Source organism: Haliaeetus leucocephalus, unplaced genomic scaffold (assembly GCF_000737465.1).
Source record: "Haliaeetus leucocephalus isolate CR32 unplaced genomic scaffold, Haliaeetus_leucocephalus-4.0 Scaffold295, whole genome shotgun sequence".
NCBI classification, from domain to species: domain Eukaryota; kingdom Metazoa; phylum Chordata; class Aves; order Accipitriformes; family Accipitridae; genus Haliaeetus; species Haliaeetus leucocephalus.
In genome coordinates, this window is record NW_010972731.1 from 1894278 (window position 1) to 1914576 (window position 20299).

General features: G+C 38.4%; 2 protein-coding genes across 2 annotated transcripts in view; one reads left to right on the forward strand and one right to left on the reverse strand.

The window, feature by feature from the left end:
• Positions 1 to 468, reverse strand: part of CDR2 (cerebellar degeneration-related protein 2, 62kDa) — a 13875-nt gene extending 13407 nt beyond the window's left edge. The window contains exon 1 of the mRNA XM_010570203.1: positions 208 to 468. Within this exon, the coding sequence (XP_010568505.1) occupies positions 208 to 286 (79 nt within the window). The 5' untranslated portion in view covers positions 287 to 468. The remainder of the gene's footprint in view (positions 1 to 207) is intronic.
• A 3919-nt stretch (positions 469 to 4387) lies between these two features.
• On the forward strand, positions 4388 to 19606 carry LOC104833699 (transmembrane protein 180-like). The gene is made up of 6 exons (XM_010570577.1): positions 4388 to 4540; positions 5292 to 6026; positions 8979 to 9133; positions 10634 to 10717; positions 11720 to 11863; positions 19477 to 19606. Exons 1-6 carry the CDS (start codon positions 4388 to 4390, stop codon positions 19604 to 19606), a joined length of 1401 nt encoding a protein of 466 aa, XP_010568879.1.
• The last annotated feature ends 693 nt before the right edge of the window (positions 19607 to 20299 follow it).

The following is a 20299-nucleotide window of genomic DNA, read 5'->3' on the forward strand; positions in this document are numbered from 1 at the left end:
CCCCGCGGCGGCGGCTCGCTGCAGCCCCCTTCCCTCCTCACACGCCCTCCTCGCCGCAGCCCCTGCCCTCCCACGCCCCCCGCGGCGACGGCTCCCCGAGACCCCTTCCCTCCCAACGCCCTCCTCGCCACAGCCCCTTCCCTCACACGCCCCCCGCGGCGACGGCTTCCCCCCGCCCCCGCTCCCTCTCCCCCCGCCCCGGCTCACCTTGCTGCAGGTCCTGCTGGTCGTACCAGGGCTCATCCTCGCGGATCTCGAACTCCTCCACCAGGCTGTCGGCCAGCATCGCGCCCCTTCCCCTCACGGCGCGGCGGGAGGACGAGGCGGCAGCGCTCAGGCGAACGAGTCCCCTCGCGCCGAGCGACGGCGGGGCAGGGCAGGGCAAAGCCGGCAGCCGCTCCTCTCCTTAAAAGCCGCCTCCGGCCATTGCCGAGCGTTTCCGGACTTTGCCGAACCTCTCCCCCTCCTGGTCGGGCTGCGCGAAGCTGCCGGCGGCAACGTGGCAAGCTACAGCCACCCGCCCACCGTCTCCCCGCGATTCAAACACAACACCCTCACCTCCCCGGCGGGGAGCCAATGGGAAGCCGCCCGCCGGACAGATCGAAAGGAGCCTACGCCAGTCATAAAGCGAACCCGTATCAAGCCGCCAATGAGAGCGAAGAGAAGGTTGGCCCGGGCTAATTACGCCCCGCCCCAGCAGCCGGCTGCGCAGCCTCCAGTCAGAGGAGGTGGGTTGGTGCCCGTGGAAGGGGGCGGTGGTTGCTGGGGCTCTGAAGGGTTAATGGCGGGGAGCGGTTGCTGTGGGGTATTCCGGTGGGTCTGCGGCGGAGCAGAGCCGGCACAGCCCGGGGTGGGGCAGCGCAGCGCGACTAGGCGTAGGGAGAGCTGCGGCTCCCAGTCGCCCCGTCTCGGGAGCCCCCCGAGGAGCGCTGAGGGAACAGCCTGTGAGGAGGGGCTCGGCCCCCGAGCCGCGGCTGCTCGCCGGCGTCGCGCCCAGGTGTGGGCCGCCTTCCCCCGCCGCCTCCCCAGCCAGCCTTGGGGCCGGAGCGCGGAAGAGGAGGGGAGAGCGTGGCCCGGCTGGAGCCTGCAGCCGTGGCAGCTGCTGTCGCGTCTGAAAGCGGCCGCCTCCGTCCCCGCGTGTCGCTGGGGCGGTCGCCGCTGGCTCTCGCCTCTTTGCCGTACAACGAAGAGGGAGCCGCGTCCCGTATCGGGGGAGCTGCTGAGGAGAAACTGGCTTGATTTGCCCGGTTGTAACAGACGAGCACCTCCAAACTTCCAGTGCTGCAAGTTTCCAGAGCCCGCTGCCTTCCTCGAGTCGCAGCGTTACAGCGCTTGGGCAGCCATAGCACGGCGGGCTGGGAAGAGTGGCGGCACTCCACCAGTTCCACTTGCCCTCCCTCTCCAAGTGCTCTCCGTTTGCATCTCCCCTCTGCTTCAGCAGCATTCCCTCTTAGTGTTACCCCTCAGGACTAGGAAAGCGTTTATTCTTAGTTGTGTCTTAATGTGGTTCAAGTCATGGAAGAAAGATGAGGAAGAGACTGGTGTCCAACCAGTTTGTCAGGACGGTGAGCATTACGCTGCAGTTTGGGACCCAGTAGAGCAGAGCATGATGTCAGCTGGCGTGCTTCAGTCAAAATTTATTACTGCTCAGGAATCCACTTTTCTTCTTTAGACGCATGCTCTAGTTTCTTTTAGTGATTGTCATCCAGCTCTGGGAGAAGTGCAAGTAATGTCATACTGCGCCTCACTGGTTTAAACAGTCTCTTCTTTTGGCTCACCTGTATTAACACAGTTGTAACCACTAGAAATTTCTGAAACTGTGACTTGCCTTCTGTGAGTCACAAAGTGTCAACACCTGTGCTTTAACCTACTCAATGTAAAGGCTGACTTAAGAAGAGGGAGGGGATACTCATCCATGATTTCATTGTAGTACAATTAAAGAGCACATCTTCTGGGAAAGGAAGTGTGGTACCTAAGCTTCTAATTGAACCTATTTCGTAAACAAGGTACAGGGTCAGATGTACCAATTAGTGTAAAGAGTTGTGTCAGATCCTGTGTATTATACTTAGTCATGGCACTAGAGGCCTGTTTGCACATTGTTAGAAGGTTTTTGTTAACGAAATTTCAAATTTCTTACTTTCAAATTTTCTGAAGCTGAGGGCACCTTTTTTTTTTTTTTAATTTGTGTGTGGGAAGGAATTGATTCAAACATGATTTGAGAAATGACTGTTAGTTTGCTGGTGCTGTTAGTGTGAAGCACACTTATTCTTGGTGCTCATGGAATTTAAGGGAAAGGAGAGTCTCCCAATTCTCTATTCGAAAACCTGTGCAGGGGACTCCAGGAAGAAATAGTCACGAAATATCTACCTTTCCAAAAGACCTAATATCTACTACATAAATCACTTAAGTATATTTGTGAAGGCTTGAACGTGTACTTAAAAAAAAAAAGTGACACTTGTCAATAACACACAGTAATGACTTTCACAGTTAGTAATATCAAACTGATTTTTAAAAATAAACATTTCAAATGGGCATCTTTTCAATAACCTTATTCATTTCAAGTTTCTCAGTATGTTTGTGAAACCAAACTTGTTACAAAAATGCAAAATTTCATCACCTGAAAATGGAATTGTCTCTATAGCTGTAGCTCTGTGACAAGTGAACTTGAAAATATACATCACAATCGTCCTCAAGTATCTAAAAATTCAGTCATATTCTTACAAATAAATTGGCTTTAGAAAAAACTTGGTTCAAGTTGTTTGTCAGCTTCATTATCTTTCTCACCTGTAAAGTGAAGTTATCTACTCTTTGCATTTTGTTTCATGTTAGAGCATCTTAAACATATACACAAAAATGCAGCCGCATTTTATTTGCTCTTCGAGAGTTCATTTTCTGTGTTGGGGGGTGGAAAACTGTTCCATCATCTGCCTTAGCCAGAACAGACACTTCTCCAGTCCTGACCTGATGCATGGCTTTTGCCTGGCCCTCGCCTGGCGGTTAGGAAGTTACCATCTTCCCTCACAGGAGCCTGTTTTCAGCCACTTTGTAAAAAAAACACAGGAAGGTTGGAAGCAGCCTTGGGTTTCATTTCCTGTCTCTTTCATGGTCATTTTTACGAGGAGTTCAGGGAGCTGCTTATAGATCTGCTTATCAAGCTGAACAAGCAGATATTCAAACTAAGTATTTTGATGGATTTTTGAAAATTGCATATAGGATAAAATTGTTAATATGCAGAATGGCAAAGTGTGGAGTATTGACAAAAAGCAGGTTGTAAAGCTCTGGAGTTAGTGTGCCATAGTAAGGCTGAAATTTGAACCTGAAGTATCTCCAAATTAATGGCAGACAGCTTCCTTCAAGTAGATGTAAAGATGAATAAAGCCTCAGTTAAAAACAGATACTAGGGAGAAGTATTTTTGTATTGGGCTTATAGAATCAAATGTGGTCGAAGACTACATTTACGTAGTCATTACTCTGCTTTAAAAGGTAGAGGTTCCCTGGAGCTAGCTGTTTTCATGGGATAGTTGATACCAAACATGCTTAAGTTAATTGCTAGATAGATGGAAAAAGTCAACATATTAAAAAAATTGTTGGCTGAAGATCTGTTTGATACGTTAAAGAACTCTATATTCTTGGGCTGAATCTCTTGTTATTTGGACATACTTGAGGTGCTGTACATGTGTTACTTGCTAGATTTTATTTACATGCAGTCTTTTATACAATGAAAATGTTTAAACTATTAAAAGGTGTTTTGATTGTTTTATGGTTTCTATTCATATCTCATTAGTTTATTAGGTGAAAGTATTGCTTCCATGGCTTGTTAACAATTAACATTTAAAAATACAAGGACAAAACTTGGTATTTGTTTGAAAGAAATATTCATCTAAGTGCATGCTGTATTTGACATTCATAGCAATGGAATACATAAGGTTACGAATTGAGTCACTTCATTCCTACACAGTCCATAATTTTAATGTAGCTACCAAGAAAGATGTAAAATGTGTGCAATTACTTTGAACTCTACATGAAGAATTGTGTTTGCAATAGGAGACTTTTATATTGAGTGTGTGCACCGATTAAGAAGGGATTCTTTTAAATTTTTGTCTACCTGTTGCATTGATTTTTAAGCACTGATTATATTTAGATGTCATTGACTTCTTAATACTTTGCATCTATTCAGTTTTGTGCTCAGTGTCTTATAACTCAGTAAAATGTGTTTCTCATTTTAGAAAAAGGAAGTAAGAATGGGGAAATTTTCCGCTAAGAATCCATTTCTACACCTCTGAAACAAGGAAATCTCTGATGTCATTTTAATTTGGAAAATGATTGTACCATGATTCTGTAATTCTTTTTTGCAACTTGAGGAAGAAGAGAGTTGTACTTGTGGAAGATGAAGTTTGTTTTGGGAATTCATCCTAATGCACTGGCATATTCCATGACTACATTAGGTGCTGGAATGATGAACAGTATCTTTAATTTCTACTACGTTAAGCTTTTCTTAAACCGATACAAAATTTCAGAAGTAGCATTTCATCAAGCACAGGTATTGTACAATGGAATATTTTGATTACCATGTTGTGCTATGTGTCTGTTATCATAGCAAAGTCATTTTTTGACTTACAAATTAATTTTGGATGCATTGCAAATAGTTATACAGTAAATTAATTTTAAATGTAGTTAATCCATAAGCAATTGAACGTACACATAAAGCACATTGTTTACAGTCTTTAGACTAAAAAACTCCAGAATTTAATTGCTGGAAAGATTGTTACCTTTGGTAGCTTGAAGCAATGTTCTGAATTAATCTTGCACCTCAGCTCCATAGGTATGTTTGACATTAGTGCTTTCCTACAGACTGTTTAAGTACTTAACTACTGCATTTATTCTGTAAGTTGTTATCCATGTAAGCAACTCTTGTCATAAATGGTCTCCTGAAAGTAATGGGCCAGCTCATGTTTTGAATTACTTGCTGTGAGAGTAGTATCTGGGCTTTGCAAGATGAAACCCCAGATATATAAGCTTTTGAAAGAGTGAAGACTTAGAGACAGGGTTTTTTTTCACATGTAGTTGGACACCTGCCTACTTATTCATCTTGTTTTTCAAAATTACTATAATCCTTTAAGGATTTTGCCTGGAGTCTGTTTTGACCTGAGAAGCTTTCATCTTTCTTTATTCTTTGAATACAGATTTATTTTAAATAAATATGGTGTGTATTACTTCTGTGTTTGTATAACATCTGCAGAAAAATCACACTAATGATAAATTCTGCTGTGTTTTTTACTTCTTTGTCACAGGTTGTATTTATGATATGGAATGCCATTAATGATCCTCTTTTTGGGTATATTCAAGATAACTCCAAATTTGCGTGCTGCTCAAGACGCCAGTTTTCAATTTTATATGGAGCTCCTTTATATGCATTAGCCTTTTTGCTTCCTTGGTTTCCTTGGAAACATTATGAAGAAGGTGACTGGCTAAGTGGACTTCATCTCATTGTTGCTTTATGTGCTTTTGACGGTTTGCTTACATTTGTGCTTCTAGCACAGTGTGCACTCTTCGCAGAAATTTCAACAAGACATGAAAGTAGGCTTCAGCTTATTAAATATAACCAAGTAGCAACATTAATTGGATCAACAAGCATTCTCTTTTGTGGTCTCATATCAGAAAATATGGAAAATTTTGCCTATTTTCAGGCTTTCGCTGTTTTGGTCGCAGCATTAGCAACAGCTTGTATGTGCTATACAGGCAAATATAGTACTAGTCAATATGAGCAGAGAGAACTTTATACGGAGAATGCTAATCGGGAAAATGGTGATGGAGCTCTCTCCTGGTCCTCGGTAATTTCATTGACCAAACAGATTATGACAGAGAAAAACTTTTTATTTTTTGTAACAATGAACTTCTTCCAAGTCTTCCATCTAGCCTTCTGCAACAATTTTATGATGATCTTTGCGGATAATCTTATTCCTAAGGATGTCCTTTCTTCCTCAATAAGAAGTATCATGTATGGAGCAGGCTTTATTTGTCCTCAGGTAGGCAGTTATACTTTTTTATTTCAAAATATGAACACATGGTGTTTTACTAGTTTTCATTAGTTTAAGTTATCCATTTACATTGTTTGTTGAAAAAACGCTGTGTCTGGCATAAGCCCTTGGCCATCCTGAGAAACAAATCTAGCTCACCAGTGCTCTAAAAGAAAAAAAGTATCTCTCTGTACAGCCTAACCAAATGTAAAGGTGGAGTAGCGAGAACAGACAAGCAGGAAGGCTGGTAGAATATCTGTTTACAAGAATGTGAGATGTGAGTATGCAAGGAGTGAATGTTTTGTATCCTACAGGGTTTATAATACCTAAGTATAAAGGAATGATAAACATGGTCAAGATAAAAAGTTTCTAAAAGCAAAATCTATAGAATTCTGAATTCTTTTCTCCTTGCTTTTGATTTGTAATACATGATGAAAGAATAATCTCCTCCTCAGGAAGTTTCTGAGATAAACTGCAAAAAACACCAGAAAAATTATTACATATTAAAAGCATTGCTGAAATATGTGGTATCTCAGTCATGGGAAGCAAATGAAACTCTAAACAGCTGCTTTTGGAAAATAATACATTCCCTTTTTTTTTTTTTGTTCACTGTCTTGGTCAGCTACATTTACTGGGTAGAGAGAGATGTACTTTCAAGACCCCAGTCAGGAATGGGGGGGAGGAGTAATGAACTGGAAAAGAAAAGAGAAAGAGAAGCCAAAGGAGTTATGTGTGAGAACAAGAAAAGCAGCAAAAATATGTCCCACAGAATGTAAACATACTTGTCTGCAGTGAATAAAAAAAATTCTCCTGTTCATTCCCTTCTAACTTCTTTCACTAGATCTTCTAAAACTTTCACGGTGTTTACTTGTTGGGTGATCAAAGTCAGGATACTCAAAATCTGAGTGCTGAGGTGCTGATGGTGTTCAGCATTTCTGAAAATCAGACTGTTCTGTTCATTAAATTGTAATGGTTTTCAGTAAGTAATATGTAAAAGAAGAAGATACATGAAAGTGCAACTGGAATTCATAGCTCAATTTCAGTTACCATTTTGGCTTTTGCATATATAACATACAAAACCTAAACATACCTTCTCTATTCCATAACTTCTAAATAGCTATCATTTCAACTTTTATCTTTACCACAGGTTTAATAGTTTTTTTTCTTTCACTCAAACAGTTAGCTGATGAACTTTGGAAAGAAATCAGAAACTACAGAAGTTAGGAAAGCTTAAATAATTTTACACTCAATATATAGCAATCACTTTTGTTGATAAAATCAGTGTGACAGTGTGAAACAGACAATCTTTCAGAAAATGCTTCTCTCTCTGCTCCCCAGAGGCTCTTTGTCTAGAAGGTCACTGAACCATAGAGAGTTTGCTGTGACCTTATTTTTCTCAGGTTTTGTCCCTTTGAGCTCAAGATAGAATAAGAGAATTTTCTGATGGCAATGTCCTGAACTTCACTAACTGGAAAAGCACCCAACCCATGTAAAATAAAGTCACTTCTTATGAACTGTGCTTCAGTAGCCTGTACTAAACTAGAATTCAGCTTCTGTCTTAGGTTCCTTTTAGTAGCGGGTGTGAAGAATAAAACCTGCCTGCAAGGGAAACCTTGTTGCTGAAACATAGGCAAACAAATTTAAATCTCCATCATTAAGTTAGTATTTTTCTTAGAAATATGCAGTCTTAGAAACATGCAGGTAATAAGGAATTTTCTAAATCATAAGTACTTCCTGAGACAGCATTATTTCTCAATTATAGGGAGACAAGGTCATGGTTTTTACAATAACAGGCATTACATAATCCCCTACCATTTCTAATGTAAGCACTTTTCTGCAAAATGCCTGAAAACAGCCAGGGGGATGTTAAGTTTCTTACAACCAGATTTTTTTCTTATGCCAACTTTCCAGATTTGTTTCACCTCCCTGAGCATTGGTTTAAGTAGAAAACTTGAGGTTCTTTAGAATAGTATTTGCCACAGTAATCTTTGTCTGACTGTAGCATCCTGGTTTTATTCATTATGTTAAAGCATTTAAATGTGGGAACAAATGTACAAGAATTCTTTCCTGTTCGTCATCTGAATGTTACACTGGTCATCTTTGTAAGAAGGAAGGAGAAAATGTGTATCTCTATAAATTTTGTGAGTATTTTTTGTGACAGTGATGAGGACCACATACATGTAGACAGTGACATAGGCTCATATAGTAAAAAACACAATGCATTAGAAAATGTCCTGTTTAAAGTGGAAAGTGAGGAACAATATAGCAGAGCTTAGACTTTGTTCATACTATCATCAGCACTTAATACCATTTTCGTGAGTTTGCCTGCCACTAGCTTCTCACGTGGATTACTGCTGCTAAGATTGGTGGAATTAAAATGCAGCCATACACGTTATCCACTGGCATCTGCCTTTCTCTACTTGCTGGTAAAGCCTCTAACTTGCTTAGATCAGCTGTCTTGGTGAGCTTGCTTTATCAACTTAAGTGTCATGCTTAATTTCTATAAATGTCAGTGAAAATAGTATATTAATGAAAAAAATTTAAAATACTTTTGATCAGCAGTTAAAATTCAAATGGCAAGATGCTTGGTTTACAGTTAACATACTGCAAAGTTAATTATTTAAGGGATATCAAACATAAAGATCATGAGCATTAAATAATAGTTAGGCAATGTGCAAAACAGTATTTTCCTCAGGATATAGTAGTTCTGAGCTGGCTAGTTTTGCCTGAAAGGAGACCATTCTTACCAGGTAGAGGTAGCATAGAATGAGCCAATAGACAGTTCTCTTTGTTCAATTTGTATTTTTTTATTTGGATTGCACTTTTTAGAAAGGGTTGGGGTTTTTATTTTCTTTAATGGATAGTAATAATTTATGTCTGGTTTGTGCTTTATAGCTCTCCTAATGCTGAGATATTGTACTATATCTTTTCATTGTATATGTGTATATATTATCTTTTCAGTGCCTTGTTCTTCTCAGTCATGCTTCGTTGAAGAAGTTTGGTTATTACAGAATCATCTTGTTTTCCTTTTACTTTGAAGGAGTAGCTGCTGCTGTCATGTTTGTTCTAGGGCCAGAACACTATTATCTGTTGGCATTTTATCTCACAACAAACATGTAAGTAAATACACTTCACTATTCATAGATAATGGCTTAAATAATTCTAACAGAGTGGACTCTTGCTTTTAATAGCATGAAGACTTTGCCACTGCTTTTATGGTTTTCTTTCTGTTCTGTTTCACTCATGAGAAAAGTTGAAATTCCAGTTACAACTTTTCTCAGCTTTCATTTTATTCAGCTTCAGCTTTTAATTTCTGCTTAAAAAAAAAAGGAAAAAAAAGCCTTAAATATGAACAGTAATTAAGTTTTGCAGCCACATGCCTCCAGCCACTTATCTGCTCTAACATTAGATTCCACGGAAGCAGAATCTCTTCTCATCCACATAGACACAAAAGATCTCAGTAGTGGAACTTTTCAGAGACTGTTTGCTAGGAAAGCTCAGACCTCATTTTGTATTGTGTGAACGCTTGTTATGTTGCACTGAAAAACAAATATTGGTAAGTCAGGTATCTGTTAGGTAACCAATACTGAGTCACATTTTCACTGGTACTGGGTAAGTATGATGCCAAGAAGTAGTATTTTCACAGAAGCAGTATATTATGATACATGGAAAACCTTATTTAACAGTAAAGACCTGTTTGTATCAGAATATTGTTACAGCAGTTCATTTTTATTTCTTCATTTTCTATTTCATTGCTTGCTTTCTATGTGATCTTTCCTACCCTCCTTTTCTTCATATCCCCCTACCCCTCCCCTGTTTTCATTCTTATTTTCAGTATTTCAGTCATTGGCTACTGTAAGACTGAACTGTGTGAACAATAAATTGAATTTCATGACCTGCATACTTTAAATGATGAAGATATATTTTGATTTCCCCAGGAAAAAATTCTAAGGTACCTAAAACTGTATGTTTAAAGTGCTAATTGTTTAAAGCCTCTTGTAAGTAAAAGCTAATCACACCCAAAATTTAATAAGACATAGAAATCATAATATTTGAGTTTAAGGTTTCACTTAGCAGTTTGTTAAGAGTCGGCTTTATCTGTCTGTGTGTTTAAATGCATATATATATATAATGTAAATACCTATCTAGGAATGCATATAAAATCTTTTTACTATTCAAATTCTCCCACTCTGAAGTTTGTCTTCCATGTAGTCTTTCCAGTAATGCTCATGTCCTTTTCAGATTTCAAGAGGAAATTCTCAGTTTCTCTTTCTTCTAAGGTGTTTCTTTTCTCCATGTCATTTTAAATGACATTTACTGATAATCCCAAGCAAGTATTTATGACCTTTTGCACTAGTGTCCAGGAGAAAAAGCAAAAACCCCCCACCTTTTAGGTTTGCATATCGATTTTGAATTCTCAATTAAGAACAGATCTAGTAATGCTTTCAGAACTGCTGTTTAAACAGATAAATCACTGTGTTTTAAAGAATGTCTCAGCTTTGTGTGTTTGTGGAAATGTCAGTGTTGGGATATATGTGTTAGAATGTCAGTTATGATTTCATTATGAAAGTGTATAGAAGAACTATGAACATCTTAAATATTTTGTCTTTCTTTAGGGTAATTGTACAAGCTTCATTTAGTTTGTTCAATTTGCCTTTGGCAGATATTGTTGATGCAGATTTAATAAAGCACAAGCGGAGGTATGTCAGTTGTAACTGTTTTTCTTTAAATATGCTTTCTCTTTGCCATGCTACTCTTTCGTAAATTAGATTGTGTCAAAGTAAAGACAGTAAATTATCTTGGAGCCTTGACACAGAAGCATTTTTTGTAAGAGCAGCTTAGCATAAGTGAAGATAAAAACTTGAATGAAGTTTCCTGGGGTTACTTCAATAGAGTAATTTAAACAGATTGTTAGTTCATTTCTAGTTTTAATTATACTATAGTATAAACCAAGTCCTTCAGTTTTTTGTGGTTTTATTTTTGTTATCTTCACTTGAATTATTTGGTAACCATTTACTTCTATTATCATTTATGGAATTTTCTGAATAAGGCCTTTCTAACATGGAAAAGGCATTCAGAAAGCTTTGTCTATGCTACTTAAAGTCCAAATTTCAAAGTCTAACTGGTTGTTGTTATCTCACTGAAATAAAAATTGATAAAACCTGCTGTGATGTAGCATATTACAACTCATGGATCTTTTGGATTTTTATCAAAGTGCAGTTGACTTCCTGTTGGTTTCATCAATGTTTATATAAGTGCAGATTCAATTCTGGTCAGTGTCTTAAGGGACTTGCCCTCAAAGGTGAGAGCTATTGCTTTCATGAAGAAAAAAAATGCCTCCTTTTCTGGCCTCATGCATGTAAAGCCTTAAGTTGTAATTAATTCTCCATGCACTGTTCAGTCTAACTTAACTTCAGTAATTACTCAATGTGCACAAAGTTGAACTTGAGTGCAAGTAGTTTCAGAATTGGGGCCAAGCTGTATATATACACCAGAGGTTTATTATGTTTCATTTCCAAAGAAGTTTAAATTTCATTATGATAGCTGATCTGTTTGCTATAATGTGTGAACTATATAAAGCTAAAGATCATGATAGTTAGTATTTGCATATTAACAGGATTTTTAAAATCACTATTGTAATTAATATACTAATAAGTTTGTGTGGTGCATTCGTTTGTTTTTTTTTCCCCTAAATATTTTAGATCACCACTTTCCTCTATGGTTTTTGGTACTAATGCTTTATTTACCAAGCCTGCCCAATCTTTGGCTCCAATGCTTGTGGTTACAATACTAAATCAATTTGGATATGAGAATCTGAATAATGAAGTTGCTCAACCTGATCCAAGGTGAGTTCAAAAACGATACTTTAAATCATAGGAATTAACATGGAATAATCCTGTAATCTAAAAAGCAAATTAATCTGCAATTAGTTTGCATCAACTGCACTTCAAAAATATGAGTGCTTTAAAAATATTTTCCAGTTGTTTTTTATCTGTGTAGAAATAGAAATCTTTTTTAAAGAATAAATCATTTATTAAACAATACACATGAGGATATCTACTTAATTCTGAAAAACAAAGGATACATTTCAGTAGTTGACCATCTCCTGTTCTATTGCAAAAAAAGAAAAAAATGTTTTTTAGATCACCTAATACCTCTTCTTAAGATACATGTTGTCCTGGCTTCTGTGTTTTGTTTATCTTGTAAACCTACTTCCTGAAATATATAATCCTAATAGCGTTGCATTTAAGATGCATTTTTGTTTGAGAAAGAGCAGTATAATCACTGGAGGGAGGGTATTTGCCTCAAGTAGGAGTATAATTTTGGCTTCAATACTACTTACCATTCTAATGCTAATGATTTCATTGCAGTCCCTGGAGACCTTAATAGACAGCATAAAGCTGTGGTTGTTAGTTAGCACATTGGAAATGCATGGGTTTTTATAAAAGCAAATTAACAGGGAGTCAGTACACCAAAAGGGTCATAGGCTGTTTAATTATGACCAACAAGAGGAAGTGGCAACATAAGGAATAACTGAAGTCAGGACTAGAAGGCAAAAATCAGTCCTGATTAGGTTTGCTTGCAAGAACAACATGAATATCCTGAGAACTACATAGCTCTCCTAAATTTTGAGTAGAAACCTTAAAAAATACATAGAAGACAATTGTATATGAACTTTTGTGGAGATAGCTCTTGAAGGAGAAAGGACTGGTTATGTGTCACCTAAGGCTGGGAGAATGTTTTGTATTTGAGGAATTTTCTAAAAAAATGTATGAGGAAAAGCATGACATAAAAGGACAACAGGTGGTCTTCAGAAAAGCATCCTGACACAAACAAAGGTGGCTTAAGTTTGAGGCTATGTGTGAGAACAGTTAATTTTATTTTAATGCATTCTGTAGATAGCCAGCCAGTAAGATGATGTGAAGACGACATGAATCTCATTATAATGTCAAATAAGATGAATGATTTTTGCGGAAGAGTGGTAGGTTGAACTGGATGTGGATATGAGAGGGCTGAATATATTCATCTTGATGATTCAGAGAAATTCAGATTTGAAACATAAAAACTAGAGTTCTGATCCCTTTCAATCAGAGAAATGATCCCTTTGTGGATGGATGTTAAATCAGACTAGTTATAAATCTTTTCTTCTGCAATAAGTAGCCTCTGGACTATAGCAACAATACATTTATTGTATATAGAGTTGAAATACTTTGAATGCTTAATCGCTAAAACCTATATTTTCACTTGAGCCATGCTGAAAATTGATTTATTTCACTAGGGCGAGGAACAGCATAAAGGTACAAAGCTGAGATCAGTTAATCAAAGAGCACCTGAAATATACTATGTATTTCTTTTGCCCATCCCTTCAAAAATATTTTTTTAAATATGAAGCAGTCTACATGTCTTTTCTGTATATGTATGTGTGAACATGCATGTCCTTCGCTTTGCAAATGGACTACAGTGTGGACATACAGTCCACAAAGACCAGACTACTCAAGATTGTTTCTAGGGAGTCAGTTTTCCCATGTCAATATACTCAGACCATTGACTGAGCTAAAATTACTTATGCATATTAAAACCCTATCAGCTGATCTCAGATTTCAGCAATAGGCAGACAGCTAAAATACACTTGCCTCAGGACAAGTTGTTTGGGGACAAACAGAAACTAATACAGGTGATTGCTTAAAATATGCTCAAACTGTCTTGAAAAAAAAAGAATTTCACACATGTGAATTATATGTAATGAAGTGTTATGACCCATGCCAATACAATCTCAGCTGTGTCCGTCCTTCCTCTCCAAAGCTGGCAATATCTGTTAAGTGTTCTGGAAAGCATTTACTTGATTAGCTGTAGTGGTAGTGAATTGTGAAGATAGCACAGAGGACCCTTATTCTGCATTAACAAAATGTTTGGGCCCTGAATAAGTATGTCCTAAGAGTTTCCAGCAATTTTGTTTACTGGGAGAAGAGAGAAGATGCAGTCCAAAATCATAAACTATTTGCTGAATTCTAAATTATTTATTATTTCTTGAACTGAATGTTAAACCATAGCAACAATGATGGAGGAGCTAATCCTGGAAACCATTTCCAGGCACATTAAGCACAATAAAATCATCAGTAGTAGTAAGCACGGCTTCACCAAGGGGACGTCATGCTTGACCAACTTGATAAACATCTACAAAGAAATGACTAGCCTGGTAGTCAAGGGAAGAGCAGTGGATATTGTCTACCTGGGCTTCAGTAAGGCCTTTGACACTGTCTCCTATAAGATCCTCACAGACAAGCCTTTGGTACACGGGCTGAGGAGCAGACAGTGAGATGCTTTGAAAACTGGCTGAATGGGCAGGCCCAGAGGGTGGTGATCAGTTGCATGAAGTCTAGTTGGAGGCCAGTAACTAGTAGTGTACCCTAGGGGTCTATACTGGGTCCAGTCCTGTTTAACATCTTCATTAATGATCTGGATGATGGGGCAGGATGTACCCTCAGGAAGTTTGGTGATGACACAAAGCTGGGAGGTGTGGGTGATACATCAGAGGGTCATGCTGCCATCCAGAGGGATCTTACCAGGCTGGAGAAATGGGCTGACAGGAATCTTATGGTTCAACAAGGAGAAGCGTAAAGCCCTGCACGTGAGGAGGAACAGCTTCATCCACCAGGATATGCTGGGGGCCACCCAGCTGGAAAGCAGCTTGGCAGAAAAGGACCTGGGGGTCCTGGACACCAAACTGAACACAAGCCAGCAATTTGTGGCAAAGAAGGCAATGGTATCTTGGGCTGCATTAGACAAAAGTATTGCCAGCCAGTCAAAGGAGGCGATCCTTCCCCTCTGCTCAGCGCTGGTGAGGCCACACCTGGAGTACTGTGTCCAGTTCTGGTCTTCTCAGTATAAGAGAAATGTGGACATACTGGAGAGAACCCAACAAAGGACCACAAAGGTTATTAAGGGACTGGACCATCTCTCCTATGAGGAAAGGCTGAGAGAACTGGGACTGTTCAGCCTGGCGAAGAGAAGGCTCATGGGGTGATCTTAATATATGAAAATACCTAAAGGAAGGGTGCAAAGAGGATGGATTCAGGCTCTTTTCAGTGGTGCCCAGTGACAGGACCAGAGGCAAGGGGCATAAACTGTTCCCTCTGAACATCAGGAAACATTTTTTTACTGTGAGGGTGACTGAGCATTGGAACAGGTTGCTCAGGGAGGTTGTGGACTCTCCATCCTTAGAATACTTGAAAGCCATCTAGACACAGTCCTGGGCAGCTGGCTCTATGTGGCCCTGCTTGAGCAGGGGTTTGGAGCAGATGACCTCCAGAGGTCCCTTCCAACCTCAACCATTCCATTATTCTGATTCTGTGAACAAAGTTCCAGTATTTAACGATAGTGAAAAGATGGGTATGTTACAGTTATAGACAGGCAGTTGCTTTTTATATACAGATACCATCTGTTGCATTAGTTTTCTTCCAGTTATTTCACAGATCCTCTTACAAGGCAAAAGAAACTTAATAAGATGTAACTTATCTGTGTTTCGTTTTGGGTTTTTTTTGTCTGTTTTGTAGGTTAATATTCTGTGGAGTGAATGGAGAAAAGTATTAGCAGACCATCAGTGGTCTTCTTCAGTAATGTCCAGATGTCTTCCTTATCTTTCCCTCCAGCATCAAAAGTTTGAACATTGATTTTTGTATTCTCAGCAACTTTCCAGGCTTCTGCTGTAGTAAAACACATTTTCCAGCAGTGAGTTTACAGCTGAAAATTATGGAAATAAGCTTTTCTTGTTCACACTGATTTTTGTGTAATATTGTCATTTCATTTCCTCATTCCTCATTTCTTGGCATATTGCTTACTCAAGACCACATGGAATGCTGGAGCTCACAAACTTTCTGGATGACTTCAACTTGCATACAAGAAAAAAAAAAAGGATGTAGCTTACAGGGGAAGGGTGTGTCTTTTTCTCCCCTATTTCATTTATCTTATACATTTGATAGCATTTTATTAATAGCATACTGCCTTCAGAATTGGGCTTCATAAATATTCTCTTTGGTGCTCATCTTACACTGTATTAAAAAAAAATCTATCCATCAAAAGCTATCTGCTGGGATAAATCATATATCTTCTGATTCTTATGCCTCCAGCAAAAGGCCTGTAAGATGACACTACCTCACCTATACCTCCTTGTCATTCCAGTGATTACATTTTGGTTCTTCAGCTATGTGATATTATGACTCCTTGACATCCTCCATGATCAGGATATTTCATTATTGCTTCATTAGAGTGCCAAAACTCTGTTAAGAGTACCAACCAACTATAAGTTGCTGGTTTTTAAGCTTCACCTGTCTTTTGTTGCCATCATGTTGTTGAGCAATTCACATGTTGTTCTCTGCCTCAGTAAAGACCACATTCCTAAGCAGCTTATTAGGGCAACTGGCATGTTATGAGTGAAATTCTCATCCTAGAAGACCTTTTGAGACAATAGTTCATCATTGTGTTGGTGGTTTCTGTTACAGTTGTATTCTGCAGAGCACCCAAGCTCATAAGACAGTGAAGAGGTTTTATTCAGAGAATAAAATTCTAGAAGAAAGGAAAATTCAGTCCCCTTTTTCTTTCATCTGTGAGGTATCATCACACTCCGGGTGGACGGTTAAGATTCATGAGAAAATGCTTATCGTTGAACAGTCATCCCAGTAATGTATTAGACCAGGCATTCCAGAGACCTAGACTGTCTTTCTCTTCCACTGTGCTGAAGCCTTTGAATTGACCATTAACATCACCCAACTTCTTACTTACCAGTACCAGTATTTACTTCTGCCTCGATATGACTTCTTGGTCACAGTGATGTCTTCTTCCTTAGGAGCAATCCTGTATCTCTTGGTACTTGGTATCATAACTTAGAAGTGTGACTTCTGCTATGAATAGTGTATCTCTCTTCCAGAAGTCGTGTTGCTTTTTGATGTAACCTTTTTCACACATGAGGTTGGCCTATCTATTGTACACAGTTCCACATTTGTTACACATGATTCCATATACATTAATATACACATTATACCACATTCTTAGGGAATGTGGTCACTACATATCAGTTAAGCATTCTGTAGTGGAAGCTAGCTTAAGTATTTTTTTTAATATCCTTAAAATTTGAGCAATAGCTTGCAGAATGGAGTGGTCCTGGTTTTGGTTTTTTTTTTTCTTTTGGTCCATCATCATAGCAAAGCATTACCTGCCCCATATGGCTTGGGTTTGGGGTTTTTTTTTTGTTTGTTTGGTTTGGGGCTTGTTTTGTTTTGTTTTCGTTTGGGTTTAGTTTGGGTTTTTTTTCGCTATGGAAAAGATACTTAGTTTAAAAACTCCCTCTTCTGGAGAGCCACTGCAACTACAGCCAAGTTCTCTTGAAAGTGTGCTTTTCAAATTGGTTCTTCAGAATGAAGTTATTTGACAGCAACCCTTCATTATTTATTGGAGGCACTTTAAACTGTCAATGCTTTCATATTGAATAACTGGACTACATCACATTCTATTCAGAGTGATATTAGGGCTGTTTAGTGGAAGATTGTATGTTTTATTCGTGCATGTGCAAAAAATGTAGACATGGAACTCTTGATTTATCCCAGTCCCTTAATGAAATATTTTCCCATTCCTTGTTCTGTGTACTATAGATATCTTTCATAATTCCTGCAGTAACTTAAGGTTTTACAGTACAATAGGTAATACTGTTTTTTTAAACTAATATAGTTCCGGTGAAACCGAATCAGGATTGCACCAGTGTGAGTGATTTGGCAGATGTTCTTTCTTTTTTTGTCCCTCCTGAAGTCTACGTATAAAGACAGAATAATTTTAGTACTGAAACCTGCAATCCTCTTTAGCACGCAAACAGGCCAAGTACAAACCCCAACAGTTCTGTTAACTGTGTCTTAGTCCTCTTTTTATCTTTAGATAAGTAAGCAATTTGTGTGTGGCCTCCCTGCTGACACTGCTCATACAGTTAACGATTGGCAGTTGTGATGGTAATGTGCATGATGTGGGCCCTTGTTTACTTGTAGGTGGACTGAAAATGCAATTGAATAACAGGCCAGTAAACCATGTCCAAATGGTAAATTATTGTCACTGCCAATAAACATTGGCTATGGACCAGTGACCTGCTAGTGAACACTTCCAGTCTTAAATGCAATTGCCCAAGTGATTAAGTAGTTCACTTGTAAGCCTGTGGTTTTTTGTTTTCTTATGTAGCATTAGCATGTACATTGAGATAAACTGTGGTTGTTGTATGAGTGTATGTATGTACTAAGGAATAAATCTAGGCAAGCATTTTTTTCCATTAAATGCAGTGAGACGTGAGCTGATTCTTTTATGATTCAGAGAAACTCTTAAGTTTTATTCAAAAGCCTGCTCAAGTTTTTTTCACAGATTTCAGGGTTTTTTTGGATTATGTCCATAGCTGTTCTGTGAGTCTCCTATCCTCATCCCTGAATGCTAAGGAAAAAAAACAGAAAATACCATAAACTGCCTCATGGAGAGAAAGTTCATTTAGGGGCTGTTTCTCAGCTTGAGTTGACTTTCCTGATATTTAAGTAATTAGAATCCAATAATTAACAGAATGCCAGCAGATAATGATTCTAGCTACTAGATGAATGCCTAAATGTATGCTTTGAGCTGTCAGAATCCATACTGTTCGTAAAAGAGAACTAATTTAACTCCTGTATTTTCTTTTTTGATTCATATTTGTTGATGCTTTTATCTCTGATTCCTTGGAGAAGATTTAGATGGGGAAATACCATGCATCCATAAGAATAAATAAGAATGAGTGTTACTTTCACATGTATTCTTTTTATATTTTATATTACCTTGTAATCACTTATTTAAAAACAAAACTAAATAAGGCTTGATATTTCAAACAGTCCTTTACACCATACATGAATTTTGTGCATTAATCATGACTTCCATCTAGCACTCAGCAATTATAACAACACACTATGTGGATAGCTAGTAGCACAGATTTTAACTTAAAGAAAGTCATTTCATATTGAAATATTTGCTTCCATTTTCTGCTTTTCTTTCTCTTCCAGATTTTTCAGTCTTACTACACATTTTCAGATGCTCCATTCTATAATTGGATTGTATTGCTTAAATTGATTTCTGTATTACATAATACAGATGTGTACTAAAGTAGTGAACAGGATTTCTTAGGTTGCCTATAGTGTATTAAAATTAACCCCTTGTGTGCTAATTATCTGATTTCCTCCCAGCTATTATGAAAGGTGCAAACAACACAAAATACATATTTGTATGTAGAATTAGAAAATATAATTGAAGTACATTTGATATCTGAGATATTTATATTTCTTTTATTTAGAATTGATTGTACACAGTAACGTGTATATAATGTGAATGGTTTAAAAATAATTTGTTGTGAATTGACCATGAAAGTTACTCTTCTTCATCTTGAAAGCTGTGTTTTCATCTTCTTCACCAGTTTGTTTTTAGGTCTTCATGATGCCATGTTCTACTTGATCTGTCTGGTTCCACTTTGCATTGCAGTCATACAGATCCTGGCGTGGACTCCCTTTTCAATCCAGAATAGTCATATGATAGCTGTACACTAAATATGGAACAGCTGGTCAGTAAATCTGCTGAACTGTACCACAAAAGAGGTAGTATGTTTTAAATGTGAAAAAGCAAAATTGCATTAAATGGACTATTAGACCAAACACAGTTTGAGCCGTTTCAATAAAGTTGCATTCTTCAGTCTATATAGACTATAACAAAGATCGCATTCAGCCTTAATGCTGAGCCTACACATTTTTTTGTAGTTCAGTTGTTTGCATTTAATGGGCTTTATCCTTAATTACTAAATAAAGTCATTTCTGGTATATACTGCTCACTGTTAACTCCTTTGAAAAATGGATACGGCAGATCAGGTAAAGGAGTCCCAAACCAGCACCTGAAATTCAAGGGAACTCTATTTTCTTAACCTTACTGAACGATGGTGGATTAATTTTGCTATACTGACAAAATGGCAGATCTCTGAAGTTAATCTGGAAGACCCTGGTGGACATCCCTCATGGATGGCAGAGTGATGAAGAGAAAAATTTAGATGGTGTCTAGCTGACCAGTATCAAGACAAATCCAACAGCTACCACAGGAAGAGGCAAGAGTAATTAACTACCCTGTAAAAGTCTGTGTAAGGCTGAAGAAGAAAAAGATTAAAATGCTGTTCAGTAAAGTGTTGCTGGATATGGAAAAAGCTACATAGGTCCTCACTGGCTTTCCAAATGTCTCTAGTTGGTGGTAGGTAG

Bases quoted from the DNA above. Each gene is read 5' to 3' on its own strand.
- LOC104833699 (XM_010570577.1), top strand. From the start codon at position 4,388: ATGAAGTTTGTTTTGGGAATTCATCCTAATGCACTGGCATATTCCATG. The intron at 4,541-5,291 runs GTATTGTACAAT...TCTTTGTCACAG, and splicing joins TAGCATTTCATCAAGCACAG to GTTGTATTTATGATATGGAA. The intron at 9,134-10,633 runs GTAAGTAAATAC...GTCTTTCTTTAG, and splicing joins TTTTATCTCACAACAAACAT to GGTAATTGTACAAGCTTCAT.